The sequence below is a fragment of the Sus scrofa genome, chromosome 2, assembly GCF_000003025.6.
Source record: "Sus scrofa isolate TJ Tabasco breed Duroc chromosome 2, Sscrofa11.1, whole genome shotgun sequence".
Taxonomy (NCBI): domain Eukaryota; kingdom Metazoa; phylum Chordata; class Mammalia; order Artiodactyla; family Suidae; genus Sus; species Sus scrofa.
In genome coordinates this window covers 100,597,699-100,624,045 of record NC_010444.4, presented here as the reverse complement: position 1 = coordinate 100,624,045, position 26,347 = coordinate 100,597,699, and the positions used below count along the sequence as shown (strand labels likewise).

Genomic DNA, 26,347 nt, shown 5'->3' with positions numbered 1-26,347 from the left:
AAAAATATGCTAATAAATGTAGAATTCAATTTTGTAAATTAAGCACATTAGTATGCCTTGAATCTTTGAGTGAGTTTTTGGTTCATACAGCATGGGTCTGAACCACTACCAGAAATGCATTAAGTAGCTGAAGATGCTTACCAGCAAACTTAGTAAGGATGAATAGATGAAACAACTTCAGAATAATATGGACATTTGTCTTGAAGCTTCAGGAGACAAGATGTACATGAGTTGAAAGACGATTAAACAAGGGCTGGATAGCCATATAGGATCTCAGAGTGTGTGTCTCTGGTGGATTACTAGCTCAGTGATCCAACATGCAGTCAGGACTGTGAGTTCAGAGAAGACAGATTGCCATGGCCTAGAGTTTAGAGTAGTTTTCCATGGAAAAGATTTTCACTGGGCTTTGTGTGTTTGATAGGATTCGAATTGTAGGAAGACACACAGGGTGGTATTCTAGGCAAAAGAAAGAGAGCAGTGGAAGGAGTAGGGGCTGCAGTGGATGAGAAGATGTTCATCAAGAGCTAAGTCCAGACTGACCTGTCTGCTGAAACAAAGTAGCAGGGTAAGCACCTGAGGAAGCAGCTGAGCACCCGACAGTTTAAGTTTGGCATTGATTTCCAGGCTAAAGTATTTTTATTTTAGTCTCTATTCTCTAGGTAAGAGGAAAGAATAACATTTTTCATTGCTTTCTGTTTTTGACTATCACAATTCCTGGCCAATTTTGATAATAAACACAAAATGAGCAATGGTGTCTGGTTATGGTACAGAACAAAAAAATGGGCTTGCTTTGGCCATAAATGCCAGAGAATAAGCAGAAGTTTAGAACGCAAATTACTCCATGTAACAACCATAGGAGATAGCTAATCACTAAGCACTTAAAGTTGCATACATATTTACGGAGTTGAAGGAAATAATTCAGAAAACAGTTCAGTTATTAAATAATGTTATAACTAATTTCTCTGACATTAATACCTAAACTTGAACTGAGCTTTACTCTCATTATAACTAAACCTTCCAGGCCTATCAGTCTGTTTCCATCAGAGAAACAGACTACTAGAAGATATATATGCCACTTTGTGTATATTGTGTATACATTAATTACAATATGTTCTCTTTATTAGCAGTGGTTATATTCTATAAAGTCTCTGAGAACACTGAATTAGTGAATACTGAATCATTCATTATTCTTAGGGAAAATACAGGATTAGGTTCCTGCGAGCTTCTGGCCAAAACATTTTCATCAGCCAATCAATATATAACTTTGTTTTATGAATGTTTCTGTTTAAAGATGCCTTATTTAATATATTGATGATTCACTAATATTGAACTATGCTCAAAAGCACTCTAACTCATGCCTGGACAAAGTTTATCTAACGCATTTATTTCTGTACACACAGTCACATCACTGTCTTCTTGTGCTTAAGAATATTAGACAACACTTCACCACTATACTTGGGTGCCATGTCAGAAAGCAAAATAACCAACAAAAGCACAAAAATGTGAAAAACATGGCATTAAATAGTCTGCGGAAAGGACACTTTCCAGTATGAGAACTGAAACAGGAAGGTAAAGCATGACCTTGTTTGCCCTTAGGAATAAACATGTTGAGCAACTCAAATTTTTTACCACTCTACACATATGCATATCATTAAATGACCACAAAAGCACCGTCACTATTGATTTGGGGATTATAAGTAAATTTTAATGAACAGGTGAATTCACAAATGTGGAGTCCACAAATAATGAGGATTGACTATATATATATATATAGCAAAGGATTTGTTACAGAGATTTGACTTGGGATTGGATCAGAGCTGGTTAAGCAGACTCTGTAAGAATGTCGACTTTGCATTGCAGTGCTGAAGCTTGAGTCTACAGAGCAGATGGTTTTGTTAAGGGAGATGTTATGTAAAGGGGGGGAAAGCAAGCATGAGCTGGAACCCAGAAGCAAGAGCTGGAGCCTATGAGGATGGACTTAAATCCACATCATTTCTTATGGCTTCTATTGATGGTGGTGTCTGTGTCTTGTAAAAGCCAGTGCCCTTTGTCATGAAGCTAACCATGCACACACTTGGCCCAGGAATCAGGGGTGCTAAAGGAGAATCCAGGGGAAGGTGGGTGTGGTCCGAGGTCCTGGCTACTGAGGACCACCTGGCCACCAAGGTGTCTCATGCCACCAAGTAAGCCAGCAGATAAACATGTATGAGCTCAAAATAGCTGCTGCCTCACTTTAACCCTCCAAATTTCCCACAAAAGCTTCCCTTGTATATCATCCTAACAAGAGACATATAGGTTGAAAAAGAATTCTGGGAAATCTACTTCAACCTAGCCATAATTACACATTGCAGATCCTACACAGTCCACCCCTTTCAACTTGGCACTCATGTATACCTCCTTAAACCAGATTTAATCTCCAAATAAAGTCATTAATGAAGTCTGCTTCCACCTAACATGGTGGAACTATCCCATGTACAACCAAAAACACCACTAACCCTTTCCCCAAAATAGGATACAAAGCCTTTTTTTTTTGTCCTTGGCTAATGTTCTTTCTTCTCATCTTTAGTATCATATAATTTAAACACTGACAGATAAAGCTAACTACTACTGACACAACTCAGATGAGATTATAAGGAAAAAAGAGAGAAGAAAACAAAAATGGAAATCCTATAAAATTGGGTTATGATGATCATTGTACAGCTATAAATGTAATAAATTAAGTAATAAAAAATTTTAAAAATATATTTAGTAAATGCATTCATATCAAAATGAGGAAATACTCATAACTACTATATTCCTCATTTTTGCATCTAGTCATATAGTTGTAGCTGGTGTGTAATTACTTTCATTCCATATTCTATTTTCTTTCATCAAACACCTCACCTGGACATGGTTCCTTGCCTGGTAGGATGACCTATATCTTCATTCCTCAAGAGTCTGGGCCATTAGCAGTTCTGCCTGAGTTACATTATTGTAGTTTTCTATAGACATTAATCACAGAAGTATTAACAGGTGTCTTAGAGGATTTCCTTCATTGCAGGCATACTTCTGTTTACCTCCATTGTGTAGTAGCAACTCAGTTTTCACTTAGCAATCAGGATCAGTCACTTTAGCCAATATGACATTCTCCATTGCTTGTTAATCCAGTGGTATAAGGAGCCCAAAGTGGCAAGGTGGCAGACTCAGCATTGAATTCAGTGGAATCATTGTTGTGACACCTCAGAGAAGCATTCCTCCCTATGGAAACTTTACGCCAACAGAGCCACAGGTCATGGGAATTGGAAGCAGGAGTTTTGCTAGTAGATTACTAAGGGTAATGAGAAGAGAAGCCAGTCCCGTTTCTACTCTTCATTCCTAGATCTGGGAAAAATAGCAGCCGGTATTAAAGGCTGATTGAGAGCATATAGCACATCTTGGAGGATGTTGTCTCAGCTCTACAAGGTGTTGTCACCTAACCAGGCACCAAAATGAGTGTTCAAAAAGTTACTCCCACATTTCAGCAAGCCTGCTGCTTAAGAATAATGGAGAACATGGTAGAACCAGTGAATGGGGGTAGACCTCAGGCTCTTTCTCATCCTCTCGCTTGCTCCCTCTGTTGGAAGCCAGCTGCCATGGTGTGAGCTGCTCATAGAGAGGCTCATGTGGTAAGGGATTGGTGTCGCTGGCTGAGAGCCAGTAAGGACCTGAAATCTGCTAACAGCTATGAGAGTGACCTTAAAACAGGAGCCAACACCTTGATTGTGGCCTCATGAGAGAGACCCTGAGCCAGTCACCCAGCTAAGCAACACTCAGATCCCTGACATGCAAAAGCTATGACCAATAAATGGTTATTGTTTTAAGCTGCGAATTTTGGGGGTGATTTGTTCCACAGCAGTAGACAATTAATTCAAAAGGCTTAACTTCAACACTGGTGGTCACTTAAGCTGAAATAGAAAGAAACGTTAGGTTTTTGGGTTTTTTTTTTTTTTTTGAGACTAAAGCTTTGTAAGATTCACCTTTTCTCTGATATATCTAAGGTTTAAGAGCAGCTCTTTCAAAAAGGGCACTAAATAGTATATTGAGGATTTCCCATTGTGGTGCAACAGGATCAGCCGCATCTCTGGAGTGCCAGGACTCAAATTCCACTCTCCATCCTTAGCCAGCTCAGTGGGTTAAAGGACCCCATGTTGCTGCAGCAGTGTAGGTTGCAAACCCCATAAGCCGAGGGGCAGCCAAAAAAAATTAAAAACTCTTTGAAGACAATTCATTCCTACCCTTGCTCCTCCACTACCTCTTTAGATTTTGCTGTACAATTTATCAAAGATACTAAGTTCCTTCTTTATCACCCTCATTTGATCTTATGCTAAGTTGACTCACTCTTCAGCACTTCCCTGAGCAAATTTTTCTTAGAACAGAACTTGCTATTTTCTGTAACATTCTATTCCCTGTGGGTTTTTATTCCAACAAATTTGGCTTAAATCAGAAGATTTTATACATACTTCCCAGCATATACAATTATCCCCCTCTTTTTGGAAGTTTACCTTATGCCACATCACTTTTACAAAAGCCCTGCATTAGTACCTATTTTCACTAACTAAAAGAAATCCAAAGAGGATTTTTGCTTTTAGAAAAAAAGGCAAAAGCAAAATAGTGTTTAGCTTTTGTTTTCAGGGTGCCGTTAGAGAGGCAGCAAGTAGTTTGAGCTGCAAGAGTGGCACCACCAACCTCCTTCCCTGGGAACTACACTTCACATCTCAGCATCAAGTTCCCACAGCTTTCAACTGTGCCTGGGAGCACCTGTGCCTTGTCTTGATTTATCTTAGACATCCATTAGCAAAATATGTCCTAAAGTAGTTGCTTCTTCACTTTACGCTATTTTAGCTTACAAAAGCTTTCATAGAAGTTACTCTCTTTTCAGGTAGTGGGGGAAACCTTTATGCATTTATTCCTCAAATATTTCTTGAGAACCTATGTTCCAGTACTGTTCTGGAAGCTAGGGACATAGCACTGAAGAATAGCTTATAGTGACTATCTTTTTTTTCCCCAAAAACATTGTTTTAACAAAGGCAGAATACTCTTTGACATATATCACAGCAATATCTTTTTGGCTCTATCTCCTAGAGTAATGGAAATAAAAACAAAAATAAACAAATGGGACCTAATTAAACTTAAAAGCTTTTGCACAGCAAAGACAACATAAAATAAAAGACAACCTACAAAATTAGAGAAAGTGTTTGCAAATGATGCAACTGACAAAGGATTAATCTCCAAAATATACAAACAGCTCATACAGCTAAATATTTTTTTAAAAAAAATCAAAAAATGGGCAGAAGATCTAAATAGACTTTTCTCCAAAGAAGACATACAGATGGTTAAAAAGGCACATGGAAAGATACTCAGCATCGCTAATTATTAGAGAAAGGCAAACCAGAACTACAATGAGGTATCACCTCACCCCAGTCAGAATGGCCATCATCAAAAAGTCTGCAAATAATAAATGCTGAAGAGGGTGTGGAGAAAAAGGAACCTTCCTACACTGTTGGTGAGAATGTAAATTGGTGCAGCCACTATGAAGAACAGTATGGAGGTTCCTTAAAAAATCTAAAAATAGAACTACCATTGATCTTATCAATCCCACTCCTGTGCATAAATCCAGAGAAAACCATAATTCGAAAAGACACATGCACTCTAATGTTCACTGCAGAACTGTTTACCATAACCAAGTCATGGAAGCTATCTAAATGCCTAGTCAACAGATGAATAGATAAAGAAGATGTGGTACACATATACAATGGAATATTGGTCAGCCATAAAAAGTATGAAAGAATGCTATTTGCAGCAAAATGGATGGACCTAAAGATTATCATACTACATGATGTCAGACAGAGAAAGACAAGTATCATATGGTATCGATTGTATGTGGAATCTAAAAAAAAAAGATACAAATGAATGTATATGCAAAACAGAAACAGACTACAGAATAGAAAACAAACTCACAGTTACCAAAGGGGAAAGGGTGGAGGGAGAGATAAATTAGGAGTTTGGGATTATCAAATACATGCATATATATATATATGTTTATATATATAAACATATATATATAATAGATAACCATCAAGGACCTACAGTATAGCACAGGGAACTATAGCCAATATTTTATAATAACCTATAAGGGAAAAGAGTCAGAAAAAAATATAAGTATAACTGATCACTTTGCTATATACACCCAAAACTAACACAATATTGTAAATTAACTATACTTCAATAAAAGAATAATTTACTTACATACATACATAAATAAAACAAGGCATATTTAAATTAAACGTGGAAATTTTACCCAAAAAAATTGTTTTGAAAGAGGAACTGAAAATTCCTATTGTGGCTCAGTGGATTATGAACCATGAGGATAGTGGTTCAATCCCTTTCCTCGCTCAGTGGGTTGAGGATCCCATGTTGCCGTAAGCTGTGACATAGGTTACAGACATAGCTTGGATCCCCTAAAAACCGAAAAAAAAAAAGGAACTGTTGCCTGGCCTTCTGCTAGTGGGTAGATTCATTCCTCCTCTTGAAGCTGGCATGAACATTAAGTTTGAATCAAGTGAGAGAAGAGTTAGGGCTAGTACCCCCGGCCATTTCCATAACTAGTTGTAAAAATTGAACAGGTTTTCAGTCAAAATCGGTGATTTCCCTCAAAGAGTCCTTAAAAATTGTTGCACATTTTTAACCATACCATAATGTTATTATGACATGATCACAATGGGATTTTAAGGAGGATTAATTTAGTAAATGAAAAACAGACAGGAGCAAGAAGCTGGAAGCAGTAAACTCAGCAGGATATGAAAATAAAGCCAGTGTAATGTGGTAAGAGGAAGTAAGAGAGTAGGAGAGCTATAACATATCACTCGGAAAGAATCTATACTCCTTGACAATTAGTAGGCTGGATGTGGAGGCTAACAGAAGAGAGGTGACAATGATATGCTCCAATGAAAAGTAACTGGGATAATGAAAATGTCATTATCAGAAGTGTAGAGAAGCTGGAGGAGGAAATCAGTTAAGGATAAGAAATGATAAACTTGTTTAATGACCTACTTAATTGAGATAATGATAGTTGGGGTGATAGCAGGAAATTCTTGTGGAAATGCTAAATGTCATTTAAGTACCTTTGAAATACCTGAAATTTGCTGATCAAAAATCTTGTTACTGTCATTTAAAATGTTAATATTATTTGAAGATTGTGATGTGTGTACTGATCACAAGTTAGTAATGGATGTCCAAACTATCCATTCAATCTAGTATAGTCATTTTTTTCTAGATTTCTAAAGTATGAAGTTTTCTGTCTTGTTATAGTATGCTTCTTATCTTCTGACTAGAAGTTTCATGGTCAAAGCAATGAAATTACTTGTAAAAATACATACCCATTTAGTTATGTATTTTTTCCCTTATTACTAAATATGTTTCCCTTTAACCTCCACCAAAAAAATAGATCTAATGCTCCTAATAGCTCTGTTTTATGAGTGTTATTTATCCATGAATATATATTTAAAAACAGGTACAATAAAAATTTCAAATTGTATTTAGAATATTACTGATAATTATTTTCAGTACAGTCATATTGTTTTTATTTTTTCAAGGCAAAGTCATACTTGACAAGTACACACTTAAGAGTTGGCAGTATTGTATCTTATTCTTAAAATGAAGTCTGACTTTTCAATTATTATAACATAGAGTGAATGGTGGCAGTTTGAGGGTCTTGAGTATGTGCCAAGTGACTTGTTCCCCCACTTCTTCCTATTAATAATGTTTCATAAGAAAATACTGTTATTCAGAGAAATATGTAATAGATTAATATGGTCTATGTTTATTGTATGGCCCACATTTTGGTTGTTTATGTCTGTTATAAAATGGCAACAACAAGTATCTACCTCTCTTATCTTGTAGAAATGTTATGAAATGTTATGAGGACAATTTTTTTAGTATCTGGAGGGATGTTTTAAGTTCATCAAGAGAAAAACACCATGAAATATAATGTTATTCTGTATATTCTCATTAATCATTTTAGAATTCAAGGCTATCATTTATCTACATTTATTAATTATTTTAATCCTGTAGCAATGGGAAAAGCATTTGCAGAAATATTCTCCCTTCCATTTCCCTGTCTACAAATCTATTTTGAAACAACAAATAACTTAGTTATTCATGTTTTCTTATATTCTCTGCGACATCGATAAGGGTCACAAAACCAAAGTCACAGGAAGATGGCAAATATAGTGAGGAAATCAAAAGGAAGACTAATAGTCAAAAGAAAAATGTTCAGTGGGACATAGAAATCCAGAAACAATAAAGCTGAAAGAAACTGGGGTAGCAGTGAAGATGAAATTAGAAATGATCTTATATGGTGTGCTTTTCCCCCAAATAGCTAATATAATTTTTGACTGTGTATGAGGAGACATTCTTCCAAGGTGAAAGGAAAGGAAAACATAAATGTTTGAAAACAGACAAGATTACAGAGGATTGATATCTTCGGACTTCTTACAAGTCTAGACGTGACTTGCTTTGCCTGGCATATGACTGACAGGCTACTCTTTGCCAGGGGGATTCCGACTGGGCCTAAGTGTGGGTAGGTGCTGCAGCTCAGGCTCACATGCTTTCAGCCCCCTTCAAATGTGCTCCCTCCTTGCCTCTCTCTTACGTGCTTTCAGTCTGTGTGCATTCATTCAATAAGAATTCACTGTTGGTTATACATTGCTCCAGGCGCCAGGGACATAGAGGTGAATTACAACAGAAAACAGTCCCACGTGGAGGTAAATAAGGAGAGTATATATGTAGTGTATTCGTGGTCATTGGTAGGAGATAATAGAAGGCAAGTAGAAAGGACCTGAAGTATGCGTATGTGGAAGGAAGTATTTGAATTTTTAGGAAGGTGGCCAGGGAAGGCCTCTTTAAGATGATACTTCTAGAACATTCCTTCTGGTCTTGATCTTCTATCATTTCCCATTGATAAAAGTACATATTTACCTATCTGACTTTAGAGAACCTTTTTCTAGGCTTCAGGGCATCTACTTAGTGCAGAACCTTTCCCTCTTATGCCCTTCCAGCAGTCTCTTGTCCTGGGTCCTTGAAAACCTGACCTCATCAGATCCACTTTACCAGTCCTCTAAAGTTTATGGTAACCTTAAAGCAGAGTTACCAGAAAGTTATTAGTTATTCCACTCTTCCTTAAGCAACAGATATAGAAAAGTATAATATTTGTATGATACTCTGGGATTTACACATGAGGTTGCTTATGTCCAGCACTGAATGTATAGCCTGTCCTGGCTGACCTGAGGGTGAGGGGATCAGTATTTGCACATACCTGTGACCCTTTTGCACCCAGCACACGGGTTGGAAAGCTTTTCCACCTACCATTAAGGAAATACCTGAACCTACATTCATTAAAACTATATGATCTAGATTTCTGTCAACATATTTACTCCCCAAACTTGTATCCCTCTCATTTTTTCTCATCCTTGTCATGACTTGAGATAGTCTTTTTAAAATTATTTCAGCTTACTTAGAACACTTGATGTAAATCTAGGCATCTCAAAATTTAGAAATACAACAGCATAAATGGGAATAAAAGATGATGATGAAAAGAAAAACGGAAAAAAGAACCATAGTAGATATCTTAGGATAAGAGAATTGAACTTGAAAACTTGCTATAGTTAAGTGATCCTGTCTTGTTATGGATATAGAAGGGGGCCATTGATAACATGTACCTGTCAAGTCCTATTTCCCAACCAGAAAAGAACGTAGAAAATTAACAATTTCCAGGTGAATTTATGTTGTAGAAAACCTGCTAATGTAACCCTAATTTTTGCTTGCTCAGGTAGTTCAGATTGACTGTTTACACTGTGTAAAATTACTGAATATTTGCTAAATATTCACTTCATTGCTGAAAATACATCTTGAGGAAATGACTGAAGTCATTTCTTTTCTTTGTTAGTGAATAATTATTTCCTTCTAAAGATAGCAATGAAAAATCAACAGTAATTGCTTCTGGAATGTGGTATCATTCAGAGTGTGTAGATGAGTTGGGTTGTCTAATATGTTTTTAGACGTAGCTCAAATTAATTAGGTAATTGAAAATCTATACTTCCTTTGCTTTATAAACAGAATTTAAAATTCAAGACGTATTAGCAGATACGATACTGTACAACTTTTTGACTACATACACTGCTCAAGAATTGTAGTGTTCCTCTTCCTCCCATTCAAAGGATATATTCTCATCTTTAAGTGATGTTTCCATTAACTAAATAGCACTTTTCAGGGAGTTTGTGTTCATTACTGTAGAATTGGCCTTGTGGCTGTTACTCATCAGTTAGTTTCCCTATTTATTGTTCTATGTACCTTATAATTATTAGTTAATATTAGGGATGAGTGTTCTTAAAGTTGACCACTGGAAATGCTTGTGTTTTCAGTGAATCATTCATTATAATTAGCAGGAATTAGGAACTTTGGGAAAGTAACTCATTAGAGAATCATTTAAAATAATCTATCTAAATATGTAAATATGTGATATTTAGATAGATCACCAATATTTGCCCTGATTTTGTATATATATACGTGTGTGTGAGTGTCTGTGTGTGTGTGTATTTAATCAGGTTCAATATTATCCTGTGACTTTGACTTTTTCAGTTTTCCAGTAATGACAGTGAATATAAGTGGTCTCACTTCAGAAATCTCACGTTAAAAAAAAAAAAAACTAAAAATAGCCACCATGTTTTTTTACGGCTTTCTGAACCAGTTTGTGAAAAATTCATCAAAGAATTTGGCAGCAACGGTGGCAACTCTCCTTTTACTGAGCTAACTTTTCCCTTGAAAGTTAAAAACATTTTTTGCCTAATTTTTGACTGCTTTTGGATAAATAACCAAATAATATGAATTTGTATTTGTGCTTGAAAATGGTAATCTCTAAGTTAATTTGTGAGAGTTACCACTTTTATAGTCCCCATAGCAGTGTCTGGTGGCTCTTAATGCTATGTCCCTAGTTACTGGAAAAGTTAAATCGGAATCAGTAGTACTGAAGACAGAAGCTTTCATCCTTTCTACCATCTATCAAGTATTGATCTCTCCTCCCACGGCAGTCTGTGCTTCACTCGTCCTCCTTTTCTCCTTTGCTCTGTCAGCTGCCTGGGTCACTGCTCTCCAAGGCTCTCCCTAGGTCTGTTTATTGCCCTCTGACTCTCTCTCTGTCATCTGGTTTAGTCTCCATGTGTGGCTCTTACAGTTTTTGTCTCCTGTCTCCCTGGCTTCAGTCTCTCCCACCTAGAGACTCTTTGTCCTGCATCCTATGGAATCACATCTCCCTCCAGTGCGCAGTCTCTGCCTGCCCCTTCCTGACCTGCGTGGCTTGCCTGGTTGCACTCCTCTTCACTTCTGTTTGACCAAGCCTGTGATATGTGCCTCCCACCTACACCCTCCCTGCCCAATCTGTCTTGTCACAGACAGACATCAAGTTACCAGCAATAAATCTGTCTGCTGGCAAAAATACCCCCAAAACACCCCTTCAGAGAAACTGCATTGCTTCCTAGTAGTGATTCAGAGCATCTAAAATACATATTCTTTGTTACTGAAATGAAAATTCAGAGTGACCATTAGTTACCATTGATAGGTCAATATTTTCCATTTGTAAAAATCCTAAGATGTTCTGACTTTATTATCAGCACTTTAAAAACAGGGGTATATATTTCTTTATGCTTTCGTTTCATCATAGTTCTTAAAATATAGTCCTTCTTTAAAGGAAAATAGTTTTATTTTTGAAACATTTTTTTTATCAGCGACTGCAGCTTTTAGGTATTAACATTGATTTAACTGATCTGTGAGGTCTAAATACTCTTTGAGAGTTGGTGTAAGATTTCTGTTCATATTATCTTTTAACACCCCTTTTTCCATACATATTTCACCACAAGTAGTCAATATGTTATATCAATAAGTAAAGAAATCAGGTACCAGCAAGTTTATGCAGGTTTCAAATAATTTCATGGCACAATACTTGACAAAATTCAGTTATTTTATATAATTTCTTAATTTCTAAAGTATTACAGAAGTTACCTGTTGAAAATTTGGGGCAAATAAACATATACATGTTTAAGCTTTGTATAGTAACAATCTCTATAAAGGAGACTTTTAGAAGAAACCCTAAATTGAAGTTTTCTAATAACTTCTTCACTCTTCTAATTTACTTAAATTCCATGCTGACCTTTCCCTGTCATTCTTCTTCCTGCTTGTATCCTGTTCTTCCATACTCTCCCTGAAAGCCTATCAGTTCTTTAATACACTGTCTTCTTTATGTCTCGTCTACATTTCTTTCAACCATAAAAGACAAATATCTTTCTTGAATTTAAATTATCACAAGGAATTCCACCACTTTATTTGGCTTATTTCAGTTCATAATTTCTTAGAGAGATTCCAGGGACATTTACAGAGGCCCTAAACTTATGATGGTAAGAATGCCAAAATCAATTGATTCGGAGTATCTTTAACAGCAAATAATTCTCACAGCACCTAAAAGAGCTCTGTCCTGTAAGCAGATATACCCTACTTCTTGTTTGCTTCTCTGAGCCCATTTCACATTCTGAATTACTGGTTTCATTGGTCATAAGCTATCATTTCTGTTAGGTATTTTTTACTGTGCAGTATAATCAAAAAAAAAAAAATCCCTAAACAAGTTGTGTATCTCCTGCTTTCAAGTGTAAGCAGAGTACAAATTTGAATGCAGAAGACAGTGACTGCACCCTGACTAGAGTAATCAATGCAAGAACATCCTTAAAGCTTTTCTTCTGTAACAAGGGCAAACTCAGCTAAAAAGTTTGTTTAAATCCTGCTTGGCATAACAAGAACCTTTAAACTTTATCTGCTTGTGACTATCTTTGAATATACCTGACTCATCACCAAAAAGCCTTTCAACTCAGCCCTGCTCAGCTCAACTGCTCTTCTTGCCTTATACCAATATTTTAAATTCTTCAAGGCTTCTAGTGAAGTCTATAGGGTTTTTATACTTAATATTATTTTATAGCACAGGAAGTTCATAGCTCATGAATATCTCAGATCTACAAAACAAAATGGAAAGGGTTTTCTCTACATACCCTGAATGTCTTTGTTGTCTCTATGTGTTTGTGTCATATCTGTGTCCTGAGCTGTTATTTCTAAATAGCAATTATATCACAGTGGAGTCATTTTTTACAATAACGAAAAGAATGGCAACAAATTAAGCAACAACAACAACAAAAATCCTGTATCATCTTAATCTGAAATTAAGAAAATCAAGGTCTATGTTGGCAACGCATTATATTCTCTCTGTGTCTCATAGTTGCTTTCTATGTATTTTATAAGAGTAAAAGCATCTCATATTACTGGTATTCACAAAGTCCTGTCCTTTCACCCTTGTTCTTGACCTCTTATCTCCTTTGCAAAACAGTGCTGTTGTTATCTGTCTTAGGGATTTATCTTGTAGTAATAAATGATTCTTTTCAGTGACTACAGTGATGTAATTAACTCTTTTTCCATGTTATTACACCTTAATGTTCTTATTGTATGTACTTACCAATACCTGTCAGTTTTTCTTAACTGCCTAACTTAACTTGGATACTCACTTTGTCTTATACAGTTTTCCACTTGAAAATCTGCCCAGAGAATTGACAGTGTATTCTGAGGTCGTTTCATTGACCTCACTTGCTGTGTTGTGTGATTTCACTGTGATGTGGGAGGCATCTTTCCTTCCTATACAGAAGTCACAGTTTTCCTAGGTGTCTGACTTTACTTCCTTAGACCCAAAGAGGTGTCTGGTCTCTAGATCTTGTCTCCTGCCTTTGCCTTTTGTCTTACTCCTTGACTAATGTGATTCTGGGGGACCTACCTATACCTGCCCTGCTGGTGACAGTGCCTTTACACACCAATGCCTGGTCAGTGCTGAGTTTACTAAGAGTTCTGCAGAGTAAGAAAAAATGAAAATTAGCACGATCTAGTCCTCCTTGCCCTCTCTGTCTGACTTGTACCTTATTCTTAGATCCTCTGATATGCTCTGTTGATTACATTACATTCAAATAGTATTTTTTTGGAGACTCCACTAGAGAAATGAAACTCCTCACATGTTCTAGAGCAAACCCGTCCTCTTTCTGCAGCATGAGCAGCTTTGGGAGACACACATTTGGTGAGATAAGGAAGCAAGTATCACCTTCCTAGTTAATAAAATAACTGACCAAGAGGACAATGTAAGTCAAAACCAGCTCTCCCTCACAGCCAGGAGTTCTTATGCACCGACCACACTCAAAGTACTATGGATAGCTCATGCATGAGCACATTGTTTGGCACATAAGTACAAAATAAAAGGGGTACCTATAACATCCATTTGGGAGGTTCCATATCTCCCAGGTGGGAGCTAAGACATGAAACTCCAATCAACTTTTTAAAACAGCCATTGTATCTGAGTAGACGGGCACTAAGTTCAGAGAGAAGGGAAATCACAGTGGTCCTGAATGTTGGGCAAATCTTTTCAAGGAGATGAAACATGAACCAAGACCTACAAGGATGTTTATTATTAACTTTGCCTCCACTGGTTTTGCTTCTTACTATTAGTAATATTGGCTGTTAGTTTTGCCATCTTAGAATAGAAGATACTTAAGGAGAGTTTAATAGCACAGAGCCTGATACCTTGTGCATTTCAATTTAAAACTTAACTTGCTTTTAATTCCAAAGATCTTATAATAGGATACTGTTAGCTTCCTCTTTGGGCAAGTGTAGCTGTCCTGCTCCCCTGAGTTTCTCTTCTCCATTTAGATTATAAATACACAAGGCCTGGGACCATGTGTTTCTTATCCTTACTTTATAGTTCCCTATGGATAAGACTGGCCTGATTCTTACACTGTAATCTAATCACTTACTAAGAGGTCTCTGTGTTTGTTGAAGGTGATGGATTAGCCTCTCAGCGCCCCAACCCAAACAGTGCTGGTTGTCTTGGGCCTTCCCTGATCTCAATTTCTGTTCCACATATGATCCTGTTTTTTTCCCTGATTACCACATTTCTATAGCACATCAAACATACTTTTAAGGAGATGTCAAGACTTCTTTTAAGAATATATGTTTTTATTCGTGACAGCACAAATGCATAAACCAGGAGATAGGCACAGGGGCAGATGAGATCTGCCCAAGTACAGAGAAAACCTTAATTGAGAGTACCCATGTTAATTTTAGAACCCACCAAGTTAGCATAGCCTTGCTTTTTAATTTAGTAAATGTTTTCAGCTATTATGTTCTAACTCAGTTAATATAATAAGGCTTTCCTCAAATTAGGTTGAACTCCCTTTGCCCATTTCACTAAAAATATTTTCATTCAACTGTTGTTTCTAGACAACTAACGAACCAGTTTGCTCTGGTTCTCTTTTGCAAATGGGCTGGTTTCAATATATGGGCCTTAATTTACATAATTGCTCTCTTGTATTCCTCTTTGTGATCTACCTTTCATTGTGTTTAATAGACGCTGGTTGTTTTATAATTTGGCAAAAATAGCATGTAGGTATACTTGGAAAGAATAGATAGTGAAATTTTGAATATTGCTGCTTTTCACAGGCCATCATCTTAAAACCTAACTCAAGGCAAATGTGGAAGTTATATCACTATTAATGCTGCAGAGATTCATTTATTTAACATTAAACATATCTCTTGACTTCCCACTTTGTACCAGACACAGTTCCACATGCTGAGAATCTAGCAATGAGCCAGACACACAAGGACCTTGCTCTTCACCAGCATACATTCTAACCAGGATTGCATTGGAGATGCAGGCATTAAACAGATTATTAAAATACATACCCTGTGGAGATAGCAGTTGATTTCTTGCTTCTTTTTCCCTCTACCATTGCCTCAAGGCCGAATCTACAACCTTATTACCTGTAGTATTGAGTTGAATTTAATTTCATAGTACTACTACCCCCCTCTGCATAAGGGCCTTGTTCTAGAAGAGAGGGAAAAGGATAGAGAGATACGTAGTAGGGTCACGTTTCTCAAACTGAAACTAAATGTGCTTTATTCTCAGAATTGTACAAGTGAAGATTCATTCAGCAAACATTTATTGAGCAGTGTATCACTCAGGGTTCATTATGTTCTAGGCTTTATAATACCTACATGCATGCCCTGAAGTACCTAGTTGGAGAAACAGAGACATAAAATAAATAATTACTGATAAATGTTATAATAAGAACATATATTAAGTACAAGGGGGGACTGCAAAAGCAATAACTAGTTCTGCCTGGGGGAAAACTTCACCATAAAATGTCCTCTAAACTGAGACTTCAAGGTGACTGGCAGTACAACATGCTTCATTTATTCAGGAAATGTTTACTGAGCCAAGCACAGTTGTTGGCTCTGTAGACACAGCAGCAAACGAGACAAAGTCCATGCTTTCTTGGCAGCAGAGAGACAGACAATAAATAAATATGTAGGTAAATAACTACATATTAGGTGATAATACCTGCTAATAACAAAAAATAAAATAGCTTACTAAAGGAAGCAGAGTGACAGGTACTGCTGTTTTAGATAGGGTGGTTAGGGAAGGCTTCTCTAATGAGATGACATTTGAACGGAATCCTGAATTATATGAGAGAATGAGACCAACAAGCAGGGCAAGCCCTTTCTGGTAGAAGGAGCAGCATGAAGAAAAGCATAATAGCCATGAAAAGTGTGGCATCTTTATTACAAAGTGAAGTATTCTCACTGAGCATGGGGTAAGATGGAGCACAGAGGGCTTGGGGGAATGTGCTAGATGAGGCTGGGAAAAGAAGGGCGAGAGAAGCCAGGTGATGAAAAACATTGTGTTCCATACTCAGGAATTTTAAGGCCCACCTTGTTGACTCAGGAAAGAGGGGCTAGATTTTAGGGGGAGAAAATAAGAGGAAAATGAGATAGATTTTCATTTGGCTGGGTTTGGTTAGGTTTGGTTGGGATTGGGGGAGGTTACCTCTAGCAGAATTATGAAAGATGAACTTGAAAGGAAAAGCAGAAGAAGCTAGTTTTAAGGTTATTATAATAATTCAAGTGAGAAATTACATGGCCTAAATTAAAACAGTAAGATGAAGCTAGAGAGGAGAAGTAGAGTCCAACTATTTTAGGAGACCCACTATGTAAGATCTGCTGCCTGTGGGAAAGTTCAAGAAGAACTTCTGAGTTTCAGTTCGGGTGACTGAGTGGGTGATGATGCCGTTAACCAGCTCAAGGAACCCTGAAGGAGAGGCAGGCTTAGAAGTGCATATAATGAATTTGATGTGGGGCAATGGGAAATACAGACTGGATATTAAAAGTGAAGTCAGGGCTAAAATATATATTTGGCTGTTACCAGCATTTCATGGAAATTTACAACAGAGAAGCAAGAAGAGTAGTCAGCATTGTCAGATATTGCGGACAAGTTTAATAAGATGAAGATTTGAAAAACCATCAGATTTGACAATTGGAAGATCACCAATAACTTCATAAGACCAATTTCAGTAGATGTGGGTAGGGAAGAGCCTCATCATGGTTGAGTTGGAGAGTCACAGGATAAGATGCTGGGATTGTCCAGACAAGATCACTGTCCTCTCCTCTTTCCCAAAGCTCCTTCTTAGAATCTTTGAACCTGAGTTTGATCTTCTCTTCCCCCTCCCTCCTTAGCTTTCTCCACCCAGGCTCTAGGACTTGTTACCTGAGCTGGGGACATTATGGAGCTACAAATATCCCTTGAGTCTCTGATGGGAGAGGTGCCAGGGATAGGGAAGCCTGATGTCAGGTCATGCCACTCGAGACCTGTCCGCCAAGGGGGAAAAGATGAAATACATAGGTCTCTGTTGTATGGGGAAACTGTGGACCAGGAAGCTGAGGTAGGTTGGGGAGCAAAGAACTGAAAGACTGGTAAACATGGGATTAGTTAGGAAACTTGGCCCCAGTGAGAGAGTGGAATCTGACAAAGTATGGGGTTGAGGAGCAGAATCCGACAGTCAGCTGATGCTAACTAGAAATTCAGGCAGGGATGCTTAGGTTTCACAGGGGCTGAAGATATGTGATGGAAAGATGTTGGCAACACTCGTGACCATGAAGATAGCAGTGAGGTGACAGTGACTTAAAGGGTAGCATAAAGACCAAACCAAACAAAACAAAAATCTGGCATAAAGATATTTGACAAATATTTGTGAAACCAAAAGTAGTCATTGAGATTATGCAGAGGAAAGAGTTTAGACACCAGAGTTTAGAAGAACTGAAAGTTAATGCCTAGGTTCCCTTCAGGGAGAGTATGAAGGCACTAGGGGATCCCAGACAGCTTGGAGGTGCAGAGCCCAAGAGGGAGTTGGAAGGAAAGTTCAGGATAGAAGACTCCCTCCCTTAATCCTGGGGACTCAAGGAATTATTAGTGGAATCTACCAGCTTTCCCCACCCCCTCCTTAGTTCACTCCCTTGGCCTCAGCTTCTCCCGCCTGCACCGCCATCTCAGCCCACTGGGGGGCGGGGCTCGAGAGCGAGCTGGTGGCTGTTCAGAAGCCTCGAGAGCCATCAGTTCTTACCAGACTACCTGCTCTGAGCGGTCTTACCCCATGGCCGGACACAGGCCCTCAGACTTAGCCCTGCTGGGCAGTGGTGAGGCCGAGCCCGGTGGGCCAGAGCCCGGACGGATTCACACTCCGATCTGGTTCAGCGCCCAGGGGCCCCGCAGCAGACTGATGGTCCTGCCAGGGGCCAGACCAGGGATCTGCCCGGGCCGTGAAGTGTGGGGGGTACCCCCAGGCCCCCAGCTGTACGAATTGCTCGGGGGCGGGATGGTGCCCTTTGGGCCCAGAGCTGGAGCTGGCGAGGTGGGCCCCTGGTTCCCAAGCCCCTCTGAGGGCGCCTTCCCAGGGCCCTGCATCCTCCTGCAGTGCATCCCAAGGCCCGCTCTGCCAGAGGACATCTCTGCGGTAGAGAAGGAGATGGAGCAGCTGGCCAAGGAACTGAGAGAGAGGAGGATGACCCTGGGGTACTCGCAGGCCGATGTGGGGTTCGCTGTGGGGGCTCTTTTTGGAAAGATGCTTAGCCAGACGACCATCTGCCGCTTTGAGGCCCAGCAGCTGAGCCTCGCCAACATGTGGAAGCTGCGACCACTGCTGAAAATGTGGCTGGAGCAAGTGGACACCAAGAACCTTCTAGGCATATGCAAAATGGAGATGATCCTGCAGCAAGCTCGGAAGCGGAGACGCGCAAGCAGGGAGAGACGCATCGGAAACAACCTGGAGAAACTCTTCCTGCAGTGCCCAAAGCCCACGCCCCAGCAGATCAGCTGCATCGCTGGGCAGCTACGGCTACAAAAGGACCTGGTCCAAGTTTGGTTCTATAACAGGAGCAGGCAGGGCGGTCGGCCAAGCAGTGATTTCTACCCCCTGGCCGAGGTGGGGGCAGCCGGGCCTCCTTTCTCAGGGGGACCAGTGTGCTTTCCCCTGACATCGGGATTCCATTTTGGTCCCCCCCACTGTGGGGGACCCTACTTTCCACCTTTGTGCTCCTATGCCCCTGCCGCTTTTCCTGCGGGAGGAACCCTCCTCTCTGCCCCGGCCACCACTCTGAGCTTTCCAGGGCTTTCCAGCTGAGGGGCCTGTCTTTCTGGGAAGGGCTAAACTGGGAAAACTGGTCCCTGGAGTTCATTTCAGAACTTTTGCCAAGTTCTCCATTAGCTGTCTGAAGAAGTTAAGAATATGGAAGGGAGTAAGTTGGAAGTTGTTTAAGAAAATTTGGGGAGGGAAGTTGAAGTTTATTGCTGCTTTGTGTTTTTCCCTTTGTTTTTCTGTAGCACTGGCTTTAAGATGCATTACAATATGTAGATGGTTTTGGATACTTTGTTTCTCATTAATTGAAAATTGTATGTTATCCCTTGTTATCAATAAACAGGAATTTTTTTTTTCCTAAAATTGAGTGGAAAAACTCAAGTCACAGGTGTCTATTTCAGTATATCATTTTTATCAAAACCATGCAGAACTTTGTGTGAAAGTCCAGGATAAATCGTTGCCTCCAGGGGAAGGTTTGACCTGGGATAGGGAAAGACAACACAGAGCCTACCCAGAGCTCTTGCTGAAACACAAGAGTTTGCTTGTTCTCCCCGCTTTCTTTAAAGTTTTTTATTTTCTAATTCACTTTTTCATTTAGAGTACCTCAGCTTTAAGTAGGGGTATCAGTTCAGCCTTCCACCCAATGCAGTCACAGGTTTATCTCCTGTCTTGACAGTCCATTGCTTCTTAAATCTCTTTGCTACTGACATTGGGAATCTGGACAGCTATAGCTCACCTCAACTCAGCTCCAGCTTACTTCTCTGGTTTTTAGCTCAGCTTGCTTTATTCCCTGGGAATTTCCCTTATTTACTTTTGAGTTGTGATATGCTTTTTAAAGGATATTTGTGATAGCTGAGCCAACATTCCCTGGTGGCTTTTGCAGTGGTACATCTTAAATCACTTTCCAATCTCCTCTATGAAATTGGTCTTTTCCAGTTTTCTACTTCTACATTGATCATTTGGGTCATCATACACTAAACAGAAGTCATTAATCCCTCTGTATTTTCACATCAACTGCCATATACCTCCATGTAATATTTATGGTTTTATAATCTATCACTATATATTATATCTGAGTTTAAGTATCCTCTTTACTTACCAATCTTATCAATTTCTGTTCTCTTTCTTCAAAAAATAAGTCTTACACAGAATTTATAAGCATTTCAAAAGAGCAAGCTTTTTAACTTTTATTCTATTTATTACTGTTCTTATTTCCTAATTAACTTTAGCTCTTATTTTTATTGTTTTTTCCTAGTTTCTTCCAATGTATATCGTTCCCTCTTTTCAATATATGAAAGTAGAGCACTAGTGATACACATAGGTTAGTGAAAGTGGAGCCAAACTTCAAAATTGCTTGGCTTTAAATTCAATAGTTGACTAAACATTTGCTTTTGGACTATCCCACTAAAAGTCATATAGCACCAGTCCCATTCTTCACTTTTCCTAGATAGCCCTTCTGGAAAGCCTTGGAAGGGAGATGTTTCTACAGAGCGTTAGGCAGGGTTTAATGCAAGGATGAACAGTTGTGATTGAGCTGGGAATATTCAACTCCTAAAAGCTGTGAGGAGGCTCTGACTCAAGCTCCTCCTTGAATTCTGCAGCACCTGCAGATTTGGCGAATTGGTAACAGGCCCTCAGTCTCAGGGAAAATCTCCAAGGATCTTCCTCTACACCTGCACAGCTGCATCATTCCCACGGCGGCCAAACCTCTGCCTAAGCAACCACTGGAATGTGTCACTAGGCAGCTTTCACATAATTTAAAATAAGACTTTTTTTTTAAATCATTGGTCCTCTTGACTGTGAAAAGAGAAAAGACTGGACCAGGGAAACCTCTATTCAGAGAATTTCATATTATTCGAAGATTTAAGATTCATGGGTAAAAATCTTTTTTTTTTTTTTTTTTTACTTTTTAAAATTTTTATTAAAGTTGATTTACAATGTTCTGTCAATTTTTGCTGTACAGCAAAGTGACCCACTCATACATATATAGACATTCTGTTTCTCATATTATCCTCCATCATGTTACATCATAAGTGACTAGATATAGTTCCCTGTACTGTACAGCAAGATCTCATTGCTGATTCACTCTAAATGCAATAGTTTGCATCTGCTAACCCCAAACTACAAGTCATGGGTAGAAATCTTAGTAATTGGATCCCTCAAAGAATTGAGAGAAAATAGAATCCCTCTTAGAATTGAGAGAAAACCAAGAGTGTTGTGTCAGTGGTTAACAGTGTCAAATGTACGGAGATCAAGACATATAAGAAATAAAAATATATCATTTCTCTAATGAAAATGTCGCAGGTACCCTTAGAACAATTTCAGTGGAGTAAATAATAGACGCAGATGCCAAACAACAGTCCAAAGTCTTCATATTTGTCAGATTTCTGCCACCTCACTTAAAAACATAAATTCCAACCACTCATTCAATAGGTTTTGTTATCAGATATTTCCTTGTGTTTCCTTTAGACAAGGTAAGTATTCTTAACTGGAACATCCCAACCCCCTTTGCAGGATAAGCTGAATAGCAGAATAGTGTGTACGTAGTAGGTGCAATTTTTTTAAAATGCGGTAGTGATGACCTTCATCACATTTTGTTTTAGAATTTGAGAAACACCACTGACCATCTTACTTTTCAAAGATGATTCCCGGCTTTCTGTGTTTTCTCTAGCTCAGTATAGTATAAAGGTCCCGAATCACTTCTTATGTAAGTCTTTCAAATTCACACCAGGTCCTGTGTTGATTATTACCTTTCTTGTTCTTATGCTTTTATCAATCCTTGGCACTTTAATTAGATTCCTATCATAAAGAATAATTTCTCCCTTTTGGAGAAGTTTTCCTGTCTCTTGTCTAAAAAAACTTGAGGTGTTAGAATATCCTTCCTTATTACAAAATATTATCTTGCTCTTAAGGTAGCTTCTATTTAATTTCATACTTTAAAAATATACATCCTATATGCCATTGCTTATTATACTAAAACTGTGTCATAGGGATTTATTTTTTGGAACAGCCACTTTTGTTTATGACTTTCTTCTAAAAATAGTCTTGCTTACTAAATGATATTGGTTTCCTTGGAAGAATCTATTTATGGTGAATTCTTTTTAGGGTGCAAAATTATTTTATCTGTGTAGAACAATGTATTTACAATGAAAAGTACGATTCCATTCCAGTAAAATCCTAGTGTAATGTGGGAATATTACTTGACAAAATGAGTCTAAACTGAGAGAATAAAACTTGGGGAAATAAGGAAATTTTGAAAGTAAAAAGTTAGAGTGGCCTTGTCCTACCAAATGTTATGAAACAATCAATAATTTGAACACGGCGTTGTGGTCATGATAAACAAAATAACAGAAACAAATATTTGGCTATTCCATTCATGGGCATGTAAATTACTGCAACCCTCATGAAAAACCATTGGGTAATTCATATGGGTAGTTTTAAAATATCCTTTCCCTTTGACCCATCATTTCAACTTTTATGAATGTTTGTAATTACATGTATGTGCACAAATTTAGTGATAAGGGGGTGGTTATCATATAGCATTTTTTAAATTTAACAACAAAAAGTTAGAAACAACTTAGTGTTCAGCAAAGAGTTAAGTAAATAAAAAGCAACACCATATCTGGTAAAAATAGACAAACTGTTCAGAAAAGATTTTTGAATAAGGCAAAACTGTTTATTAAACTTTGTAAGGTCATTTTTTTTAAGGAGAAAAGTGTATTACATATAGGAAAAATATATACATATAGGTATTATTAGTGATTTTAAAAAATATTTTTTCTGTGTAATATACAATTTAAAAAATCCAAGGAATATTTCAAAATGAAGACTCAAAAACATCTGGGATTCCTAAAAGTATTTATTCTTCTAGTCTTTTTTGTCTCTAAATGGTAATTTCTCATTATAAAGCAATATTTTAGAATAATAAATCTTTTATTTTCAGTCAGATTTCTACTTTCCATAAAGGGAGGCAATTCTCTAAACAGAGGAGTATTGGGACATATCAGCTAGAAAGACATTGCTGAGAATTAGGTTTTTTTTAAGTCAGATGCCCATTAGTGTTAAAGAGCTGTTGTGTAGCTCCATGAGTGAAGACACCTGCCATATGTCTGTTTTCCTGCACAACATGGTGATTTACAATTACAATTAGTGTGTTTATATACCTCAGTGTAGTTAACCTATATTTAGAATATAATATAAGCCCAAATCATTTTCATGTGTCCTAATGTTTACTTTTCAATTTTAAAAAGCATTTGAAAATATTAAAATCCTGGTTTTACCACAGTAGAATTTTCCCTATTTGTCATGTTTGAAGAACCCAAATGAATATAAATGACATGTATGGATTTTGGGGTTTGAAGGCAGGGTCAGTTCCTGTGACTATAGCCCCAGCCAACTGAAAGATGAACTGTTGAGAAGTGACTCTACCCCAATACCCAGTAAAATCCTTAAAACAAGACATTAGCATTATCATGGTTATATCAATGATAAGAAACATTACAGGGAGGTTTGGGAGACTGTATGGTTTTCCTAAGGGACTTCCTCCAGAAAACAGTCCAGCAGGTAGGTCTGTTGGTCTGCCATTTCACTTTTTAGCCATGAATCTGCTGTGAATTATGCTAATGGCAATATCAGCTCCTTTGACATTGAACTTGAGCTTCCTAGATTTCCTTCCCCCTACCCCGAGCTTCCAACAAAATTAGGAAGTACAAACCAGTTTCTCTTATTGCTATTGTCTCTTCCACTGACTGCCTGCCAAAGACTATGTTTGGAAAAGGAACAATTGAGGCTTTCGTAAGAATTCACTGTATTTTAATAACCAATTATTGGGGAAAAGAATGGATATGTGTATATGGATGGATATATATGTTATACATATTACTATATGTAGAACTGATTCACTTTGTTGTACACCTGAAACTAATACAACATTGTAGGTGAACTATACTCCAATAAATTTTTTTAAAGAATTCACTACTCTTTAAAATCAATATCCCCTTCTAAATCTGTACAACTTGTTATATATCATTTCTTCTTTTCCAAAGGGGTAACTGTTTTGTCTAACAATGAGTCCCCTTCTTCCTTCTAAGATGTATGGTGTAGACCCTCTTTTAGAACTTGTTGCAATGGCCAGAGCAATGTATAAGATTCATTAAGTGTAATTGTTGTCTTAGAATGGATTATAATGCTCCTGGAACAACTGTGAAACTTTGGATATTATTGATTGAGTAGTAGACAAGTCTTAACATATACCTTTGTTACTGAAAGAGAATTAGTTTCATTATACCATGTACTAATTTGCTAGGGCTGCCATAACGAAGCATTACAGCTTGGATGCCTTAAAGAATGGAAATTTGTTTTCTCAGAGTTTTGAAGGCCAGAGATCTGAAATGAAGGTATCACAGGGTTGCTTCCTCCTGAAGGCTATGAGGGAAGGATCTCTGTTTCAGGCTTGTAGATGGCCTCCTTTTCCCTGTGTCTGCACGTTGTCTTCCCTGTGTACATATCAGTGTCCAAATTTCCTCTTCTTAAAAAGCAGCCAGTCATTGGATTAGGGCTACCCCAATGATCTGATTTTAACTTAATTATCTCTGTAAAGATCCTCTCTCCACATAAGGTCACATTTAGGAGCATTGGAGGTTAGGACTTCAACATATGTATTTTCATGGGAAACAATTCAGCTCATAACACCAGCCTAATTACAAGTTAATCTAGGTTCAATTATTTGTTAATATAGTCATTCAGCAAGTATTAATTGAGCACCCTCTATAGCAGATTGTATCCTCAGTGCTAAATGCAGTAGTGACCAAACCTGACTCATCCTGATCCTCAAGGAGCTTAAGGTATGCTGAGATGTCCACATCAAACAAACATGTGATGACAACTTGTGTTAAATATCATGGGGTGTCAGGTATTGGGGTTTTCATTTAGATTTATAGTCCTCTAACTACATGAGTGTTGCCTCTGATAACATCAATTGTTAACAAATATTCTAAACCAGAGAGACTGCAAAGGAAGTATGATCTCATAGCCAAGGCATAGTTTGCAGACAGGCATTTCTGAGTTCAAATCTCAGCTCAGTAACCAACCATTTCTGTTGCTTGAAATGACTCACTTTTTTCAGCCTCAGTTTCTCATCTGGGAAATATGTCTAACAGTCCACAGGGTGAGAATGCTAATAAACAGATAAAATTGGGTCATATGAAAAGAAACCCCTTGGACTTCCGTTTTATACAGTAGTCACCCAATAATTTTTCTCCATGGTATTTTCATTGTACCTTGTGTGTGCTTTTATTGTAGCTGATAAATTGCTCTTCTGCATCCTAGGAAATTTCACATAATAGATGTTCAGGTATTGCTAGCAAAAAGTGAATAAATGAGAAAACAAAAAACAAAGACAGTAGTCTGAATTGCTAGAAAACTTACTTGAAATTGTAATAACTGGAAAGCAGTTATAAAGGCTGTCTCCTTAGCTGTCAAATAACAACTCGGTAAGGGAACAGATGACAAGGTTTTGATTTGAAGGATTTAGTAAAAGACTTTTTGAAAACCCATATAACATTGCATAATGGAAAGGTATGATCTCTGAAGATGTTTCTAGCCTATAGTAATTGTATGTATGTCCATGAATAAGAACAAAGAATGCACCACAGATTGAATATGGAGTCTTAAAGAATACAGAGTACAGGAATGCAGAGGAGGGAGACACTTTTCCTCCTACTGTGATTACCACTTAAAAACCGTCCTTTCTGATCTCCTGCTGTGGTCTCAGTTGTCTCTCTCAAATGCAAGTCCAG

At 37.9% G+C, this 26,347-nt stretch overlaps 2 protein-coding genes across 11 annotated transcripts in view; both read left to right on the top strand.

Moving 5' to 3' along the window:
- Positions 1–26,347, top strand: part of FAM172A (family with sequence similarity 172 member A) — a 415,825-nt gene that overhangs the window by 269,549 nt on the left and 119,929 nt on the right. The window lies entirely within an intron of this gene.
- On the top strand, positions 40–21,538 carry POU5F2 (POU domain class 5, transcription factor 2). The gene has a single exon (XM_021085394.1). It carries the CDS (start codon positions 18,570–18,572, stop codon positions 19,593–19,595), a length of 1,026 nt encoding a protein of 341 aa, XP_020941053.1. The 5' UTR covers positions 40–18,569; the 3' UTR covers positions 19,596–21,538.